This window comes from Pelodiscus sinensis, chromosome 11 (assembly GCF_052426305.1).
Source record: "Pelodiscus sinensis isolate ZL-2025 chromosome 11, ASM5242630v1, whole genome shotgun sequence".
NCBI lineage: Eukaryota > Metazoa > Chordata > Testudines > Trionychidae > Pelodiscus > Pelodiscus sinensis.
Window position 1 is genome coordinate 17,979,370 of NC_143062.1, and position 18,588 is coordinate 17,997,957.

The 18,588-nt window shown below is 51.5% G+C and overlaps 1 protein-coding gene across 2 annotated transcripts; it reads left to right on the top strand.

Moving 5' to 3' along the window:
- LGALS12 (galectin 12) lies at positions 1-14,946 on the top strand. Of its 2 annotated transcripts, XM_075939125.2 has the most exons (9): positions 6-342; positions 2,376-2,464; positions 9,121-9,331; positions 10,064-10,183; positions 10,588-10,626; positions 11,732-11,758; positions 12,642-12,730; positions 13,087-13,249; positions 14,301-14,946. In XM_075939125.2, exons 1-9 carry the CDS (start codon positions 289-291, stop codon positions 14,445-14,447), a joined length of 939 nt encoding a protein of 312 aa, XP_075795240.2. In that variant the 5' UTR covers positions 6-288; the 3' UTR covers positions 14,448-14,946. The 2 variants fall into 2 exon arrangements, with proteins under 2 accessions (XP_075795241.2, XP_075795240.2); XM_075939126.2 differs by lacking the exon at positions 10,064-10,183 and having other exon boundaries at positions 1-342.
- The last annotated feature ends 3,642 nt before the right edge of the window (positions 14,947-18,588 follow it).

The window sequence follows — 18,588 nt, forward strand, 5'->3', positions numbered from 1 at the left end:
TGATTCCCAAACACTCAATGGGGCCAGACCCTCAGCTGGGGCCGAAGGCTGCAAGCCAATCACCGCCAGCTGAAGAGCTGGGTCAGCATTTCCCTCTAAATTGGGGCAGGCACTAGGACCCTGCATGGACGATGAAAGAGCCAAAGGCTGCTCCGGAGGGAGGCTGGTGTGGATTTCTCTTAAAAGTTTTCTCTCCACCCAGTGTGATTGCATCATGTGACTGCTCTAAGCGCAAAGTTCCCTGCTGGAAACTGAAGAGAGCTTGCTGGCTTTGAGGATTTTCAAACCATGGGCCCCACTTCTCTGGTAGATTTCATCCTCCAGCCCCCAGTCTTCCACCCGGTGAGTAATCACTATGACACGTGCCCGGGGGCAGCCAGTGTGCAAGGAAATCAAAGAGCAGTTGGCTCCTACGTCTGGCCTTGCCCAGTTTCCTGGGTTCCTACAGCTGAATCATGCTGAGGTAGGAGGGTGGGTGTGACTCCAGGTGTCGAACCCAAAAGAGTTTACAGGAGTGCAGCCCAGAGCAGACTATGGCTCTTGCACGCCCATGGCTTGTAGTGTGGCAACAGGTAGAAGTCTTCCCCTTGGATCAGGACTCCAGTGTGATAGACTCTGTACAAGTAGAGTAAAAGGGCAGCCCCTGCCCCACAGAGCTCCCAAGCTAATTTCACTCACTGCTCTCTTTCCCTCAGGGGCCAGGCTGTGGTTTGTTTTCCCAAAAGAAACAAGGAATCTCTGAATGTCTCAAACTTTCAGGTGCCTCACTGGACCCCCCCCCCCCCCTCCAGCAAGGCTTGGATGGTCCATAGGGTGGGTGCTTTAGAGCATGCCTCTGGGGGGGATTTTTCCAACAGATCTCAAACTGGGTGCTGTCAAATATCTGACAGCTGACCTCACTTCCTGGGAAGCTGGCTCCTTGTGTGGCTGTTGCAGCAGGGACTGTCTGACCTGATCTTAAATCCAGGGGGAACCTGACTTTTCAAGGGTTAATCCCCAAGCACTGTGTGTGTGACTAGTTTAGCTGGAATCTTGTTTTAAGCTCCTCTCTGCAGCTGTGTCTGTCTGTTTGTTTGTTTAGGGCTGGGGGAGGGGTGCTTATCAGGATGTTGCAAAACTTTTCAGCCATCTGGTTGTTTTCTGCACAGACTTTTCTCCTGACCCTTGTCAGGCAGATCATGGTTCTGTAAAGTGCAGAAACTTCAGCTGAGACAGTTGCTGGTTTCTTTAAATCAAGCCAGTTCCTCACTCAGGAAGTTTGGGTTGTGGTTTCATTTTGGACTCTGCTAAATCCAGGCATCTGCCTTACAGAAAGGGGCAGGTTATTTAGCTCCTGAATCTATTGTACCCCCAGCCCTCCCCAGAGCTCAGTGGGGTTCAGGTAAAATATTCTGGCTTCTAATTCATCTCTGGTCAGCTATCCAGTCTCCAATGGTGAGAAGAGATGGGGTCTGTAATATTATAATACCCTTGTTTGTGTGATCATCTCCCTCCCTCCACCCCCGCAGGGCTTTGGTTTGGAACATAATTTTTTCCCATTTACTTAGCCCAGGAATTTCCGATCACAACACTGATGCTAGTCACTAAGCTAAAGCAATAACTGGTGTCTGATGCCCTGGGAAACTGAGGCACAGAAAGAGGGAGGAAGGGAGGGTTCTTTTGCAAGATCACACAGTGAATCACCAGCAGAGATGGAACTTGGTGTCTTAACTCCCGGTTGCCCCAGCTAATCTGCTCCTGTTTGAACTCATCGCTACACCCTGTTTCCCTCCCACTGCTGGGCATGGAACCCAGGAGATCTGCATTGATAGCAGCCCTGTCCTAGCTGCTCTCCTCCCCTCCCAAAGCGGGGATGGCGCAGAGGAGTCCTGGCCCCCAGCCCGACTGTGCACAGATGAGAGCCTTCCCGCCCTGCGTTCAAAGTCTAGCTCCCATTCAGGCCTGCTGTCAGGAGAGGGAAGCGAGTGAAGAGGGCAGTTGCTCCTGGGTCCAGCAATTCAAAAGGGCCTGGGGCTCCAGTGGCTACTGCTGTGGCAGCAGCAGAGCCCTGAGCCCTTTAAATTCCTGCCATAGCAGCATGCGGCGCACTCTGGGCGGCTCTTAGGCCCAGAGGGCCACGCGGTACGCTCCAGGCAGCCCTCAGTGCTGCCTGCCATTGGACCCGCCCCCTTCCCCCGAGGCTCCTCCCCTTCCCTGAGCACAGAGCCAGCCCCCACCTTGCCCAGGGACCTGGCGTGGCTGTCAGTTCCCATTATCCCCTTCTTCTCCCAGAGTTGGAATGAACCCCGAGTTCCATGTTATCAGCCAGAGCTCCCAGACTCTCCCATTCCCAGCACCAATATGGATCCCTCATCTCCACCCTATGTCTGTTTCAGGTGCTCCCGTATATGACGACGATCTTCGGTGGCTTGACCCATGGGAAGATGGTTCTGATGCAGGGCATGGTCTTTGTGGAGGCGGAAAGGTAAAAGGCTATGTCACTGGGGCTCGGGCTTCTTGTCCTACTCCAACCCCTTATTCACAGTTCCTGCAGTCAGCCAGAAAACACACCAATTCACTGGCTGCTGGGAGTCAATGTGTTAAACCCTGGGGCTTTACAGAGCTCAGGTGAGCTGTAACTAGTGTTTCCTTTAGTCCAGGAGTGTCAGGATCCTTCCAGTCCCTTTCAGGGCTGGGACAGGAATAGGGATGTGAACGACTAGTCTATCTGATAAGCAAATGCTTATTGGATAGTCAACATGCTAGTTGACTAGTCACTTCTCCCCACCTTTGCTGCCTTTTCCCCTCCTCCCAAATGTTTTTGTTTTTTTTCTAGCCAAAAATTGTCTTCCAGCTCCAGCTGGAAGCTACTAAAGGACAGGCAATCCCCGGACTCCAAGGGAGTTACAGTGTCTAGTCCCTCCTTGACCAGTAACCGGAGGACTCTGTGCCATTCTCTTTTTCCCATAATGAGTGGAACCCCTCTGCATACGTCTACACTGCAGGCTAAATTCGAATTAAGATATGCAACTTCAGCTACGTTAATTGCCTCGGCACTCTCTACACTGCAGGAAGTCAAAGGAAGAACACACATCCTTCCCTTTCCCTTACTCCTTGTGAAATGAGGGTTACAGAAGTAGGAGTAAAATGCCTGTTATTTCAAAATTATTTCGAAGTAACGGGCTTGCTGGGTAGACATACACTCTGTTATATCGAAATAATGCTGCTGTGGAGACATGCCCTGGTGTGGCCCCATTTCACCTGAGCGATGTAAGCATGAAATGAGTTTACTCTTGTACATTTGCTGGGCTACCAGGTAGGTTTTAAAGCTGAAATCCAACAAACTAGATTTGCCTTTCAATTCTTGCCAATGCTATCAGCAATTTGAGAATGGAATACCCTTTTTTTTTTTTTTTTTTTTTTTTTTTTTTAGTCAAGGGAGCATCAGCTTATTAATTCAATGCTAGGTTCTTTTCTGATCAACTTTTTAACTTGAATAGCATTTCTTAAATTAAAACACGTAGGGTACGTCTACACTGCGGTGCAATTTTGGGATACCTCCGGTATACTGAAGTAGCTGTTCTGCATCTTTTGAACAAGCCCGTTATTTCAAAATATAACGGGCTTGCTGTTCTGACGCCCCTGTAAACCTCATTCCACGAGGTTTAAGGGACGTTTCGGAATAGCAGGTTATTTCGACATTTGGCAGTGTAGACAGAGCTTATTTCATAATTTAGTGATTTTGAAATTAACTCAAAATAAACTATGCAATTTGCGTAGCTCCAAATTGCATAGCTTATTTCGAGCTCAGGGTGCAGTGTAGATGCACCCTCAGTTATTATAAACCAATCAACAGTTTTGTAATTCACCCAGAAACACATCAGCATATAATCAATCATGTGTAGACCACCAGTGTTCTAGGCATGTACTGACCACATAATGTTGTCTTGCAAGTACTTGTGACTGGACTATGGTTGAGATTCAGTATTTGCCAAGGAACAACAAAAATCACCAAGATATCTTAACGCATTTACTTTATTTGATCAGTTCTTTAGTACCTAGCATGCTTATCTCACTTCCAGTGTCTCTCCAAGGAGTAAGGAGGCACTTCCTTGCTAGGAAGAATTGGTTTAGAATAGCATAAACTTAAGCAATTGCTTTTGGTGTGAATCTCTTAGGTCAGTTTGGTTGGTCTTTGGAAGAAGGGCATGCCAATAGTAATACAGGCAGTCCCCGACTTACGCGGATCCGACGTAAGTTACGAACGGGGCTCGCCCCGGAGGACACGGACTGCGGGACCTCGCGGTCCTGCCACCCGTGTACTCTGGGGCTTTCTCCGCGTCTCCCTGGTCTGCAGACCAGGAAGACACAGAGCAAAGCCACGGGGAAGCTGGCAGCGGAACAGCCCAGGCGCGCCTGGGCTGCCTCGCTGCCCGAGCCCCCCCGTGGCTTTGCAAAGCCTTGGGGAAGCCGGCAGCAGGACAGCCCAGACGCCCCACGGCTGTCCCGCTGCTGGCGTCCTCAGAGGCTTTGCTCCCCGTCTCCCTGGTCTGCTGGTCTCCAGCAGACCAGGGAGACGGGGAGCAAAGCCGCGGAGGACCCAGGCGGCGGGACCGCGGTGCGTCTCGGTCCGCCCATGTCTTCCTGGTCTGCTGGGGTGGGGGGGGGCGCAGCTCCAAATTGCATAGCTGACTAGGCTTTTCTCTGGATGCCTGTCGCAGAGCAGCTGGGGCGCTGCTGGTTGGTCCCACAGCGCCGCTCTGGGCGCTACTGGACCAACCCGGCAGCACCCCAGCTGCTCTGCCCCAGGCGTCCTGATTCAGCCGCTTTGCCCCAGGCGTCCCCAAGTCAGCTGCTGCTGAAACTGACCAGCACTGAATACAGGAAGCCCGAGGCAGAGTTGCTCTGCCCCGGGCTTCCTGGAATCAGCTGCTGATCAGTTTCAGCAGCAGCTGACTTGGGGACGCTTGGGGTTCTTAAGTTGATTCTGTATGTAAGTTGGAACTGGCGGTCAGTTTCAGCAGCGGCTGAATCTGGACGCCAGTTCCGACTTACATACAGATTCAACTTAAGAACAAACCTACAGTCCCTATCTTGTACGTAACCCGGGGACTGCCTGTACTTACAGTCCCTAAACCATGCTCACTTGAGGTCTTGCTAAAGTGTATTGGCTCAGATAGATAACCTACAGGTGTTAGTGCTATGAACAGGAGAAATACAATCCTGGAAGGAAAATCTCTCTGCTCCTTTTTCTGCTAACCCTCTGAGTATTGGTTGCACTGAAGATTCTGCAGCTTCTTTGTGGGTTCGGTCAACCCTTGTTAGTCCTGTAACCATGGATTGGGAGGTGCCTTTCCCACATGGGGCTTGATCAAAACTCTGTGGTCCTACCTTGACTTCAATTTTATATCCTCTGATTTCAGGGCTTACTGGAGGGGGTAGTCCTCTGATTTCTATTGGTCACTTGCCAAGTAGCTCTTGGCTTTCAGCGGTCTCAGTTTCATTGCTGTTTCAGCCCACACCCAATTGATAGGATCCAATGTCTTTGATGCTTTTCTTTTTAGTTGTGGGGTTTGATTCATTTCTTGATTTGCATTTTGTTATTCAATTATCAATTAGATCCTCCCCTCTTAAGCAATTTCTATTAATATTCTACACTTATACCCTGGTTAGGTGATTTCTGTTCAATGGTTTCTCCCCTTCCCCCCCTTGTGCAACATTTATTTACAAAGGAAACAGAGCCCCTTGTCTAAAGCTGGTAGGCATGGTCAATATATTCTTTGATTGCTAAAACTCTTAAGTGCTCCTCTTTCGGGGTATATCCTAGGATAGGAAATAGAGGAACAAGAGAGATTGTTCACTGAGGATATGTCTACTCTACAGAGAAGAGTGAAGCTGCTGCTGTTGATCTTCCAGAGTTCAAATTAGCAGGTCTAGTGAAGATGTGCTAATTTGAACTGAGAGGGGCACTCCAGTTGATGCCAGTAGTCCCGCTTCCACGACGAATAAGGGAAGTCAAAGGGAGAGCATTCTCCTTTCGACTTCCTGCTGTGTGGACAGTGCCAAAAGTCAAGTTAAGGTACTTCAATTTCAGCTACGTAATTTAACATAGCCAAAGATTCTATCTTAATTTGACCTTATCCTATAGCATAGACATACCCAGAGATGCAGATCTCATTCAGAAGGCAAACAAATCTACGCTTGGAGTTGGGGTGCGTATATGTAATAAGGGGTGCTGCTTGAGGTTTCAGAAATTTGAGTTTTGGAACTGTCAAGTTTTTGGATCAGCAGCTGGCTATGCCTGTCTGGTATAGACCTTCATTTTGGTTTTTCCACTCCTCTGGTCCTTAATTAACATGTTGGAGATGGTTGGGTGCTTTGCACAGGTAAGGGCATAGTTTCTCTTGCCTGTAAACTAACCGCATGTCTGTGCTCTCGTGACACAGCTATGATGCTGCAGCTGCCATAGCATAGATGCTTCCCACAGCAACAGCAGAGGGTCTTTTCATCAATGCTGCTTGTGATGGGGTGCAGTCACAGAAGACCCCTTGGGATTGTTCCCCGGTGTGCTGATCATTCCAGTGACACCCACCTTCTTGCTCTCTGGGGTTCCTCACCATCCTATCCTGCTGAGCCAGATCCTCTGTCTCTCCTAGACAAGGCACTGAGTTGGGGTTTTTGCCCTTCTCAGAATAATGCAGACGCTGAACCACTTCAGCTCTGGGAGGATGCAATTCTAGGGCACAGCACTCTGGAAACCAACCCCCCCCCCCCCCCCCCAAGCAGATCAAAACCCCAAATAAATCTGTCTCTCTGTGTAAAAGTTTTACACAAGGAGAGCTCATGAGGATGTTCATCCTCCTTTTCAAAGAAAGACGGATGTGCACACTGGTTGTTTACCGTCAGGCCCAGTGTAAATAATTGTTACCTGGGGCGAGGGAAACAAGTGGTTTTTATTAAGTACACACAGTAGGATTTAGGTAGTTGCAAGTGAGAACAGCCAGAACAAAGTATTTTACCAAATTAAAACAAAAAGAAAAAACAAAGCTAGTTCTACTTCACTAAGAAACTTTAAGGCAAGCAGATTCTTACCCCTAAAGAGCTGTCATTATTTTAGGCATAGTCTTCAAGTTAAAGATGATCATTTACTCTGACCTGGGTCTCCAGCCAGGGCCGGCCCACAACATTTTGGCACATGAGGTGGGGAGCTCAAATGACGCCCTATGCCCCCTCGCTTGGGCCAAAACTTTGAAAGGTCTCAATTCTGCCTTCTTCCTGTTCTACTCCTCTCATGGCACTCCACCATCTCTGTGCATCTAGAGCAGAGAGAATACATAGGCATCCGCAGCAGACACAATTTTCTACACTCTGGGTCCTAGTGGCGCCCCCCCCCTCACACACACACAGAGTCTGGCACCTGAGGCGGCCACCTCAGTTCGCCTCATGGTAAGGCCAGCCCAGGTCTCCATCCCACTTTGGAGTGTGTCAGGCCAGCTGAAGACAAAGGGCTAATTTGCTTCCCATTGCTTAATATTCTTTTCCCCCAGGATGGGAACCTTCCTCCCCCCCCCCCCCCTCCCATTGAAAAGGGTCAAAATGAAATCCCACTACCGTGGTCATATGTCTTACTAGTGCATTCACCTTTGGACAAACACAGCTATTTACAAGTTAAGTTGTTCACCAAGTTGTTAAGGTTGGGGGAGTACCAGTAATGGCTCTCATTAGTACATTTAAAAATATAAACAGTCTCATGCTTTGTATTTCTAATTTTACATACACAAATGACACATGCACCAAAATAAGATCTCTATAGATCCAGCAGACTGTAACGTTAACATTGACAGGTTACGTGCGGTATTTTGTTTAATGCATCTATGAGTTACGTATATTTATAAGCCAAACTTCATAATGCATGGGGAGGGGAACCGTTACACTGCTAATTCTCCCCCTCGTCACAGGGCAATGGAAGGGTTCTTCTCTTGCCCTAGCCATCTCTACCCCAGGGGCTAGGTCAGGGTGTGACACTTGTCACCAGTTGTGACAGTGACTTAACGTTTCTTATAGGTACTGTCCCATCACAACCTGGGTCCCTGCCAGCTCTTTCAAAAGCTTCCTACTGGCTTTTGTCGCAGCTCAGCCAGTTCTTACCGGAGCTGTGCACCCACTTACTTGCACCTTTGCTTGTCTCAGCCTTGAGTGAAGTCACCAGGTTGATCTAAGTTTGTTTTAAATGCTGGGCTGGCCTACAAGATGAAGTCTTTTCTGTAAATTAACTTTGGGAGTCTTAGATCTGAAAAACTAGCAATAGCTGGGAGGTTCCTTCTCGAGCACCAGAGTTCTCCTTCCCTATGAATGGTGCAGTTCCACAGAAGCTTAATAAAGGCTTCCCAGGCAAGGTGCCCCACTTCTTGACCCTCATTGTCTTTAGCTCCAAGAGGGAGCTAAGGCGTAGAGTAGGCCTAAGAGCCACTGCCATGAGGGAGCTGAATGGGTAGACAGAAGCTGTCGGAGCCCTATTTGCAGGGTGCATTTGTATGTCTGTGCCTCATGCAGCTACCTTAGTTCCTCCCAATTGAGGCTCAGGCTCCAGGACTGTGTCTACACTGGCATGAATTTCCGGAAATGCTTAAAATGGAATACTATTCCGTTTTCAGTTTTTCCGGAAAAGGAGCATCTACATTGGCAGGCTGCTTTTCCGGAAAAGCCCTTTTTCCGAAAAAGCATCTGTGGCCAATGTAGACGCGCTTTTCTGGAAAAGAGCCCCGATCGCCATTTTCGCGATCGGGGCTTTTTTCTGGAAAAAACTACTGGGCTGTCTACACTGGCCCTTTTCTGGAACAGTGTTCCGGAATAAGGACTTATGCCTGAGCGGGAGCAGAATAGTTTTTCCGGAATAGCGGCTGATTTTGTACAGTAAAGCATCGTTGCTTTTCCGGAAATTCAAGGGCCAGTGTAGACAGCTCGCAGCTTATTCCGGAAAAGCAGCTGATTTTCCGGAATAAGTGACCCAGTGTAGACACAGCCCCCGTGTGCACATATCCTGCTCTCCAGCAGGATCAGCCTGGTCATTGCCAAGAGCCGAGGGGAAACCCATGAGTCCATGTAGTGCCCCCTCACTCCCACTCTGTGCTCCGTCTGCAGGTTCCAGGTGGATTTCCAGTGTGGCTGCAGTCTGATGCCCCGGTCGGACATTGCCATCCACTTCAACCCCCGCTTCCGCTCCCGGCCCCACGTCATCTGTAACACCCTGCAGAACGGGCACTGGCTGGAGGAGACCAAGTTCCCCCAGCTGCCCCTCAGGAGGGGAGAGGCCTTCCAGCTGCTCTTCCTCTTTGGGCAGGAGGAGGTGCAGGTGAGGAATGGTGGGTGGAGCCCTAGCTTGTCTCTGGGTGTTGGGGCACTTGGGAGTTCCTGTGGATACCACATGTCCCAAGGGAAGCTGAGTTAAAGGCTAGGTTACGAACCACAGTTAATAGTGCCGCAATTTCCCATCTGAGTTCTTTCAGAACTCTTGGGTGAATGCCATCTGGTCCTGGTGATGCGTTACTGTTAAGTTTATCAGTTTGTTCCAAAACCTCCTCTAATGACACCTCCGTTTGGAACAATTCCTCAGATTTGTCATCTAGAAAGAATGGCTCAGGTTTGGGAATCTCCCCAATGTCCTCCGCCATAAAGACTGAAGCAAAGAATTCATTTAGCTTCTCTGCAATGACTTTATCATCTTTGAGTGCTCCTTTAGCATCTCAATTGTCCAAGGGCCCCCAGGAAGCACTGGGGAGTAATTACTTTGAATGGCCCTGAGGAGGAGCTATTTCGAAATAGCAGCAGTGGAGAAACCACATTACCGCTATTTTGAAATAGCAGTTTCGGAAGAGGCGTTATTCCTTTTGGAATGAGGTTTACAGAATCTGGGATAAGCTGCCCATTATTTCCATGTTATTTCAAAATAATGGAATTGCGTGTAGACGCTTGCAAAGTTATTTTGGAATCACGTCTGTGATTCCAAAATAGCGTTGCTGTGTAGATGCACCCTGAGATCTTGCCCGTTCAGGGAGCCGAACTCCTCCCCTCTCCCTCTCTCCAGGTGAGCGTGAATGGGCAGCACGTCCTCCAGTATCGATACCGCCTACCCCTGGCCCGAGTGGACACTTTGAGTGTGTTTGGTGACATCACAGTGAAGAGCATCGCCTTCCTGCCCAGCAATGTAACCCCCTCCATGGGGCAGACCGATTTGGGGGGGCACACACCTGTTGGGGAGAAGGAGCCCCTGGGATAGTGGGAATGAGGGTGCCCACAGAAATATGGAGAAAGTTGGGGATGCCCAGAGCCTTGGCATAAGAAAGGGGGTGGGAGTTGCAGGGAGTCCCTGAAAGGGGGGTGGGAGGGGGCCACCCAAGGACCTGGGGCGGACATAGGGATGCAAGGAGCTCTGGTGTGCACCATGACGTCGGCCAATAAGCTGTCTGGTATGAGACCCTCTAGATGCAATCTGGGGGGCTGGCCCAAGGGATTCCAGTGGAGCAACCCCCAGTTTACACCAGCTGGAGATTTGGGCCCTGATTTCTAATGCACGCGCTTTCTCCCTCTCGCTCTTTCCTGCCTGGACAGCCCTTTGATGCCAGCCGAACTGAATACCCTGTTGCCCATGTGAGTCCCGCTAATGAGCTGTAGGGTGTTGGCTTGTAAAACTTCCTTCATCATCTGCATCCTCTGGAGCCTCCCTCCTACGAGGCACCTGTGGTCCCTATGCAGGGGCAGCTGGCTGAGGTTTTCCAAAGCACCTGGAGATATCTGGGGAAATGTGGGAGGCTGGCTGTAGACACTCCCCCATGAGTGGCAGCCCCAGAAATATTAAGTCTTCACCCCCAAATCACCAGCCCCTCTGGGAACTGTTGGCCTTTAGATTAGGGGTCTGTCCCCTGTAAAACCCTGAACACACACCCTCGCGGGTAGCCCAGCAGGGGACTGTCCACCCTCTGGCATGTCAGCCTAGTGGGAAAGCCAAATTTGGGGTGCTTCAGCCAGCCCTCCCCTGGTCACAGCACAGCTGGGCTCATCTCTGCTTCCATGACCCCCATGGGGCATTGCAGAAGGGCAGAACAGCCAGAGCATGGGCTGTCCCAGCCACCCACACAGTTTTTACAGACCTCTACCAGCTCATCTTGTACACATAGCAAACCCAGTTCTAGAGTGGGGGACCTAGTGTCTGCCACTAGCCATACTGTGGTGGCACACAGGAGTCACAGACCAGGACCCTGTCATGCTGGGTGCTGCACAAACACATGGCAAAGGCCAGTGCTGCCCCAGTGCTTCCAAGCTGTGGTCTCTGCATCTCGTAGCTGACTGGTCCGGGGGAGGGAGATCGTCTAAGAACAGAAGAATGACATACCGTCCTGGGTCCTGCAGCAACCCATCCAGGGATCTGTGCCAGGCCTGATGTCTCTCCCTGAATGCAGCTGCCACCAGAGCCTCCGGTCTGACCCAATGCCTTCAGCTGTAATGCATCGCTGCTGCAATGCAACAACAGCCTGTCTGACTTGGGATTGTCTGGGGTGCCCCAGGCAGGCTGCTCTGAGCTAGAGACCATTCCTGAGGCGTGTGGGAGGGGTGGGCTTGTGAGTGTTGGTCTCTTCACCCCCTGCCATGTACATGGCTGGTGAAGGAGGGTGCACACTGGCACATGCAACGGGCACATCCGCATGCAACTGCAGCTCTGTAGTGCTAATTCTTTTTCTCCTCTCTCCCCCCTCAGCCAATGCAGCTAAACAGCTCAAAGCTGGTGAGTAAAGCCTGCGTCTGTGACCTCTAACGGGCAGGCTCCTACACCTGTGAGGCAGCTGGGTTTGATCAGATGGGGTAGGGGTGGGGTTGCAGTTTGAGGGTGAGCTGCAGCTACTAGCCAAAGTTATGTGGGGACAGATAAGGAGGTAGGGTTGCCAGATGGTTGAAACAAAAATACCAACCCCTCCCCCCCCCCAAAGAAAAACCTGGAAAAAATTCTGTTGAAAGGGGGAGACCAAAGTTGTTGAGCAAAAAAAACCAGCATTAAAACAGCATGTCCCCTTTAAGAGTTAGTGCAGGGATAGAAACAGGGGAGAAATTGAGCACTAAGACCCAGGGAAAACATTGCTTCCCCTAGGCCTTTTGGCCAGTGGCCATTTTGCATGGGCAGCCTTGGGGAACCAGGTATGCAGGGGGTCTGGGGGTGTTGGGGGGCCAGGCGGGAGGCCGGGGGCTGAGTATTTGTAGGGTTGCCAGGTGCCCGGCATTTTCGCCTCCTGGCCGGGGAAAAATTCAGAAAATACTGGACAGCTCAGGTGTCCGGGTAAATACCAGTCACCTGGCAACCCTATAAGGAGGCCATACCGACCGGCCCCAGGGGCGGGGAGAAGAGTTTTCCAATGGACGCCAGTACTGCTGAGCTTTCACCAGGGGGTGTTGTATTGTGGGGCCCAGAGATAATTTGGATCTCAGGCCTGATTCCATGGTCTGGTTCCAGTGACAAACCCACACATCCCACCCTTCTATGGGTTTGGTCTCTACAAAGCCATCTCCAGACCTCTCTACCCTGGGTTTCTTACATAGGGTCTCACTGTGGCTTGTACCCTTTTCCTGGCTGTGGCTGAAAGGCTAATACTGGCGCTGTGTTTTGCCTTCCACAGGCTGTGCCGTACTCCCACCCGCTCCCGCATGGCCTTGCCGCCAGAGACACCATTACAGTCAGAGCACTGGTGTGCCCAGAGCCTGAGGGGTAAGTATCTGTCCAAACCTCACTCCCCCTTGACCAGCATCTAGCCCCCAGTATGCTGCACTAGGCATGGCTCATCAGGGAGCTTTCTAAACAGCCTGTCAGCCCCCTGGCTTGTGTAGAGACTGCCACCCAGGGATCTCCCTGGGAGCCCATGGGAAACGCATAGGGCCCATCCTGCTGAGTGGCCTCCAGAACAAAGGTCTTCAACTGGCTGCAGCTCTTACAGAAAGGTGGTCCTGCCCCATGTGCCATAAATACATGCTCTCCCCAGCAAGGGGCAGCTGTGACACACCTGTGCAGGCAATCTCTTTCCTTCCCCCTCCCCCCCTCATGTTTGAGCTAAATCTACTCTGCAGGTTCACCCTCAGCCTGAGGGAAGACCCATCCCACATCCTCTTACGACTCAGCACCTGCTTCAGATCCAGAGCCCTGGTGTGGAGCTCCTACCCGGATGAGGCCGCAGGCCATTCAGGGAAAGTGACGACCTACTTCCCCTTCCATCCCCAGCGCTTCTTTGAGGTAATGTTCTATTGGCCCAGAAGGAGCAGGGTCTCTGTCTCATGAGGACAGCAAATGGGGCTCCGTTCAGCTAATCTCATCCCTATATGTGCCTAGCAATGAGGCAGCACAGGGCGTAGTACTGCCTGCTGCCACTGGGGGTGCTGTGGCTATAGCTTGACAGGGCTATAATAGTGCCTGGGGGTCCTGCCAGGGCTGGCCTTACCATGAGGCAAACTGAGGCAGCTGCCTCTGGTGCCAGAGTTGGGGGGAGGTGCCACTAGGACCCAGAGTGTAGAAAATTGTGTCTGCTGCTGGTATGTATGTATGTATGTATTCTCTCTGCTCTAGATGCACAGAGATGGTGGAGTGCCATGAGAGGAGTAGAACAGGAAGAAGGCAGAATTGAGACCTTTCAAAATTTTGGCCCAAGCGAGGGGGAATCATTTGAGCTTCCCGCCTCGGGTGCCAAAATGTTGTAGGCCGGCCCTGGGGCCAGCCACTGGAGATAGCAGCACCCCTGTTTTGCCTCTGTCTTGCGAGGAGGCACAGAGCAGGGGGCTGTTACTGCTCAGAGTACAGGGCTTCTGCACATCACCTGCTCTAGGGTAGCTGCCACCAGCCCTTGTAGGCTCGCCAGTAGGATTGAAAGCCCCTCCCCAGGCTCTCTGCCCCTGTCAAGCAGGATGGGTTGAACCTGGAGCCCAAAGCTTCAGGTGGAAACCCCCCTCAGTTCTCCACAACCACTAGGCTGCGTCAGTCCTTCACCCTTCCTCCAAAGTGGAATCCCTTCATCAGAATTCCCCCTTCTACCGTGTTCTAGTTCCTTGATGCTTGTCTGCAGAGCTATGTGGAGAGGGGGGGTGCGTGCCCACCCAGAGGCCACTGCATCTCAGCAAGCCAGCTGTGGCGGGGAGGGTTGTAATTGCTACAGAAATACAGGCTCACGTCCTCAGCTGGCATGCTCTTGTTCCCATTGACTCTGAGGGAGCGGTGCTCATTCACACCAGCTCGGGATCTGGCCCATAGCTCCCATCTCGTTCTCTGCCAAATCTCTCCCCTCCTCTTCTAGCTGCTGCTTGTCTGTGCGGAGGGGAGCTTCAAACTGGCACTCAACGGGATCCCTCTAGGCCAGTATGACGTGCCTTGGCTCGCCTGGGACCTGGTCACAGAGCTGCGAATAGAGGGGGACATCACACTCTACAGTGTCCTCTCCTGACCCCTTCACTGCCAAGAAGCTTGTGGCCTCTGCCCGGACGCCGTGGACTGGACTGGGCCCAGGATGTTTGAAGGAACTACAGTGCTGCATGTGGGGGTGGGCCTGCCCCAGAGAGAGAGAGACCTATTCCTGCTGGCTGATTCGCTGCTCCCCTGAATCCCCATGACCTGGGCTGCCTAGAAGAGATCGCAGGAAATGCCAGGAGCGGGCCTTTCTTGGCAGAAGCAGGTGTTCGTGGGGTAGGGCTAGAGGCATCCTCCAGTGCCCTCCTGGATGCCACAAAGTGCTGACAGGCCTCTTCTTTGCATGGAGTGACAGGTCCCAGCACTGGGCGCACACTGAGTGGTCCCAGTGGGATGATCTAGTTCATGCCAGCTGCCATGGGGCTTGCTCTGAAAGGCTTCGTTACGTCCCTAGGCACCTGATCGCCCGTGGCATGTACGTTTGCTCGCCAAGTTCAGTTTGGATATTTTAATGTAATAAAATCCCTTTTTCTGCAGTGGTCTGACTCTGCTGAGCCACTGGCAGCGGGGGGAGGGAGGGTGAGGAGCTGTTCCATGTACGAGAGGTGAAAACACTCTGGTGCCTTAAACCTCTTGACCTCTGTCTCCTGCTTCCTGTGCCTGTGGATTTAAGGTATCTTTGTGCTTTTCCCACCCACACTGTGGGGCCTGCTGGCTCTCTGTGGCTCTATGGGGCTTGAGGCAAGCAGAGCCCAGCCATAATGAAAGGCACATTGGCCACATCCCTGCTCCACCCCCTTTCGGGTGCAACTTGCCCCCTCTCGGTGTGATGGTCTGTCTTCTGCTAGTGAGGCCTGGACCACGGACAAGTTGACAAACCTGTTCCAGCCTCAGCTGACTCAGTTGGGTTTTATTGCTCAGGCAGCAGAGGCACCTGCTTGGAGATCTCGGGTTCAGTCCTTGCTGCTGCTTCTGACGTAACTAAGGCCTTGTCTACACTGGTGAGTTTTGTTGGTGACAAAACCCGGAGAGCGTTCACATTGCAACGCCTGCTGTCTGGCTCCTTGTGGCGTCTTCTCAGGGAAACAGGTGGCGACTGCTAAAACACTCTCCTGCTTGGGGCCCGGCAGAGCTTCTCCGAGTGTGGGGTGCAGAACCAGTGCAATCATAGCTGCGAGGGAGCTGTAGGACGTGGGACGTGTACAGACACATTTCTCAAGCCCTGGGTGAGCGAGACACCCTGCAGCGCAGAGCCAAGATAAATGGACTCTGGCAGGTATACCAGAAGGCAAAGGCTGGTCTGGTGCTTCACCCACCACGTGCCTTTTTTTTTCCTTAAAGAACTGGACGCAACCCTGGGTGGAGACCCCACATCCTCACACAAGGAGAATGTGGATATTTCCCACAGCACTGAGTCGGAAACCGAAGTGAGCCCGGAGACAGAAGTTCTTCATGAAGAGAGGGAAGCGGACGAGGGGGTGAGGCTCAGTCTGGTGACAACCAGTGCGCCAGGCAGCGAGGATTTGTTCTCGGTTTGTGAGGACTCTCAGCAACTGTACGTGGAGCAGGAAGCAAGGCAAGAGACTCAAGGTAAGTTGCTGGGCAGGCACGGGGTGGGGCAGTGGCCATGTAGGGCAGTAAGTTGTTCAGGTGTGAGGGGGCGGGGCGAGTGGTAGTCGTGCGGAGTGCTAAGTTGCTCTGGTGCAGCTGGGGGCACAGCAGGGGAGAGCAGTAAGTTGCTGTCTCTTGCAGTGGGGTGGGGGTGCGGGTGCAGGAAGTTGCTCTTGCAGCCTGGGGGGGAGGGGAGGGAAGCAGTGCAGGGTAATTGGAGCCTGTATTTCTGTGAGCTGGCTATGCCCTGCCGGGGTCTCTGTTCTCTCCAAACACGGAGGCTACATCTACAGTGCAGGCTTTTTGTGCAAGAACAGTTTTGCAGAAGAGTTCTTGTGCAAAAAATCTTCCACAAGAGAGCGTCCACACTGCCATGTGCTTTTGCGCAAGAGATGTGCGTTTGCACAAGAGCATCCATGGCAGCATGGATGCTCTCTTGCGCAAGAAAGCTCCAATGGCCATTTTAACCATAGGGGCTTCTTGTGCAGGTAATTCATGTTGCCTGTCTACACTGCCCTCTTGTGAAAGAGCTCTTGTGCAAGAGGGCTTATTCCTCATGGGGAGAGGAATAACTCTTCTGGAAGAAGCCCTGTTTTCTAATGCTATACTGTAAATGTACTTGCGCAAGACTGCGTGTGCAGTGTAGACAGCCAGCAAGTTTTTGCGCAAGAACAACTGTTCTTGCGCAAGAAGCGTGTAATGTAGACCCAGCCTGAGATTTCAATAGAATCTTACTGGGAGAGGGTGTCGAAGCTTTGTCTGTGGCACTTACTAATTTTTCTCATGGAGGTCCCATGGCAGGACCCACCATCGTGGTTCAACATATTCCCAAACCATTCCTCGTACTCTGCTCCCTTGGTTCTGGCAGCACAGAGTCTGGATGCAGAAACTGATCCTGGGTTTGCCTCTTCACCTTCAGCAGGAATAGGTCAGCCAGAGTGCAAAAGTGTAGGATTGTTATAAATTGTTTCCATGTACACCTTCTTCATAAGTATGGACTGTATTTCCTTGGGGGCCCATGTCCTACCCTCCTTCCCCCACTGCTCCTTTACTCCCACCTTAAAAACTCACCATGATGAGAGTGGAGACCCTAGAGGCAAACAAAGATAACAAGAAAAGTGACAAGTTTTGTTCAGAGATGTGCATGCTAGTGAAGTGTTACAATCCTTCTTGTGAAAAGTCCAGTCACTCCATTGTTAATAGTTACTTTTCCAGGCCAGATCTGAAGAAGTCAGGCACATTCACCAGCAGACAGACTCTGTCAACTAAGGAAAAACCTCAGAGGACAAGGGAGGATCTAGGTGAGGATGTGTGGCATCACTCAACGCTTAAACAGAGGAAAGGAGCAAAGAAGAGCTACAGAGATGGAAATGAGAACACAAACCACTGAGCATGTGCTATAAATCAGGCCTGGGCAAAATACGGCCCACAGGTTGCATCCGGCCCACCAAGCCCCTGGATCTGGTCCACTGAGTCAGCAGGAAGCCCTAGGCAAGCACACCTGCTTTCCCTGCTGCCCCATGTGCCATGCAGAAACGTGGCTGTTGGACTTCCTTTCTGTTTCAAAACTGGAGGGGAGCGGGAGAAATTTCAGGAGCCACCCCACCCTCAGTACAATCCCATTGGCCAGAAACCAGCTAATGGGAGCTGCATGTTTGAATAACAAGCAGCCAAGAAGAACCACACCCCCTCTCCTCCGCTCATTTATTCATTGACGCACATGGCCAGGGAAGCAGACAGGCTGACTGGCTGGGAAACATTTTTAAGCTCTGCAAGCCTTTGCTCGGCAGACATGCAGGTTGGTTTGGCTCTTGGCTGGTAAGTCTCCTGGCCACAGCCTGCCTCTGGCACCCCAGACCCTCTCTGCCCTCCCAATCCTCTGCCCCTCTCCCTACACTCAACATACCCAAACTCTCTGCCCCCCTCATACCCATGTGCCCTCCCACATCTGGCACCCCAATCTCCTACCCCAGATCACAATCCTCTTCTACCCTAGGTCACATCCCAAACCCCTGCACTCCAGTCCCTTGCCCTAGCTCACAACCGCCTCCTTCATCCAAACTCCCTCCTTTACCCCAGTCCCTTACCCCAAACTCCCTTCTGCATCCAACCTCCATCCCAGACCCTACATCTCCTCCATTAATATCCAATAATTTTGGCCCTTGCTCCCTTTCCGAAATCTTGGAGTGGCCCCCCTCAAAAATTATTGTCCGCCCCTGCTATAAGCTCATGAAGGCCAAAGTGAGATGCTGACGTGTCTTATCAAGGTGCAGAGCAAACAACCAAAGGCTTCATTGTCAACACATGAAGAATTGTTTTCATAAAAACCATTTCTCCCCACTCATACATCAGCCTCCATGGCTGCACGTGCAAAATTATTTTATCTAGAAACCCTCCCTCTACACCCACACACTCATTTTCACAAACAGGTAATTTTTTTCCCCCAGCACACTCCACTGCCAGTGAAAGCAGCTGTGATTTTTAATAGCTGGCCATTCACACAACTGTGAAGTTTTCCAATGATTCTTTACTATCCTTGTCCCCCCAAGCATCCTGATTGGAAGCCA

Excerpts from the sequence above, each read along its gene's own strand:
- LGALS12 (XM_075939125.2), top strand. The coding sequence starts at position 289 with ATGGGCCCCACTTCTCTGGTAGATTTCATCCTCCAGCCCCCAGTCTTC. Across the intron at positions 9,332-10,063 it reads TTGGGCAGGAGGAGGTGCAG|GTGAGCGTGAATGGGCAGCA; the intron begins GTGAGGAATGGT and ends CCCTCTCTCCAG. Across the intron at positions 12,731-13,086 it reads GTGTGCCCAGAGCCTGAGGG|GTTCACCCTCAGCCTGAGGG; the intron begins GTAAGTATCTGT and ends TCTACTCTGCAG.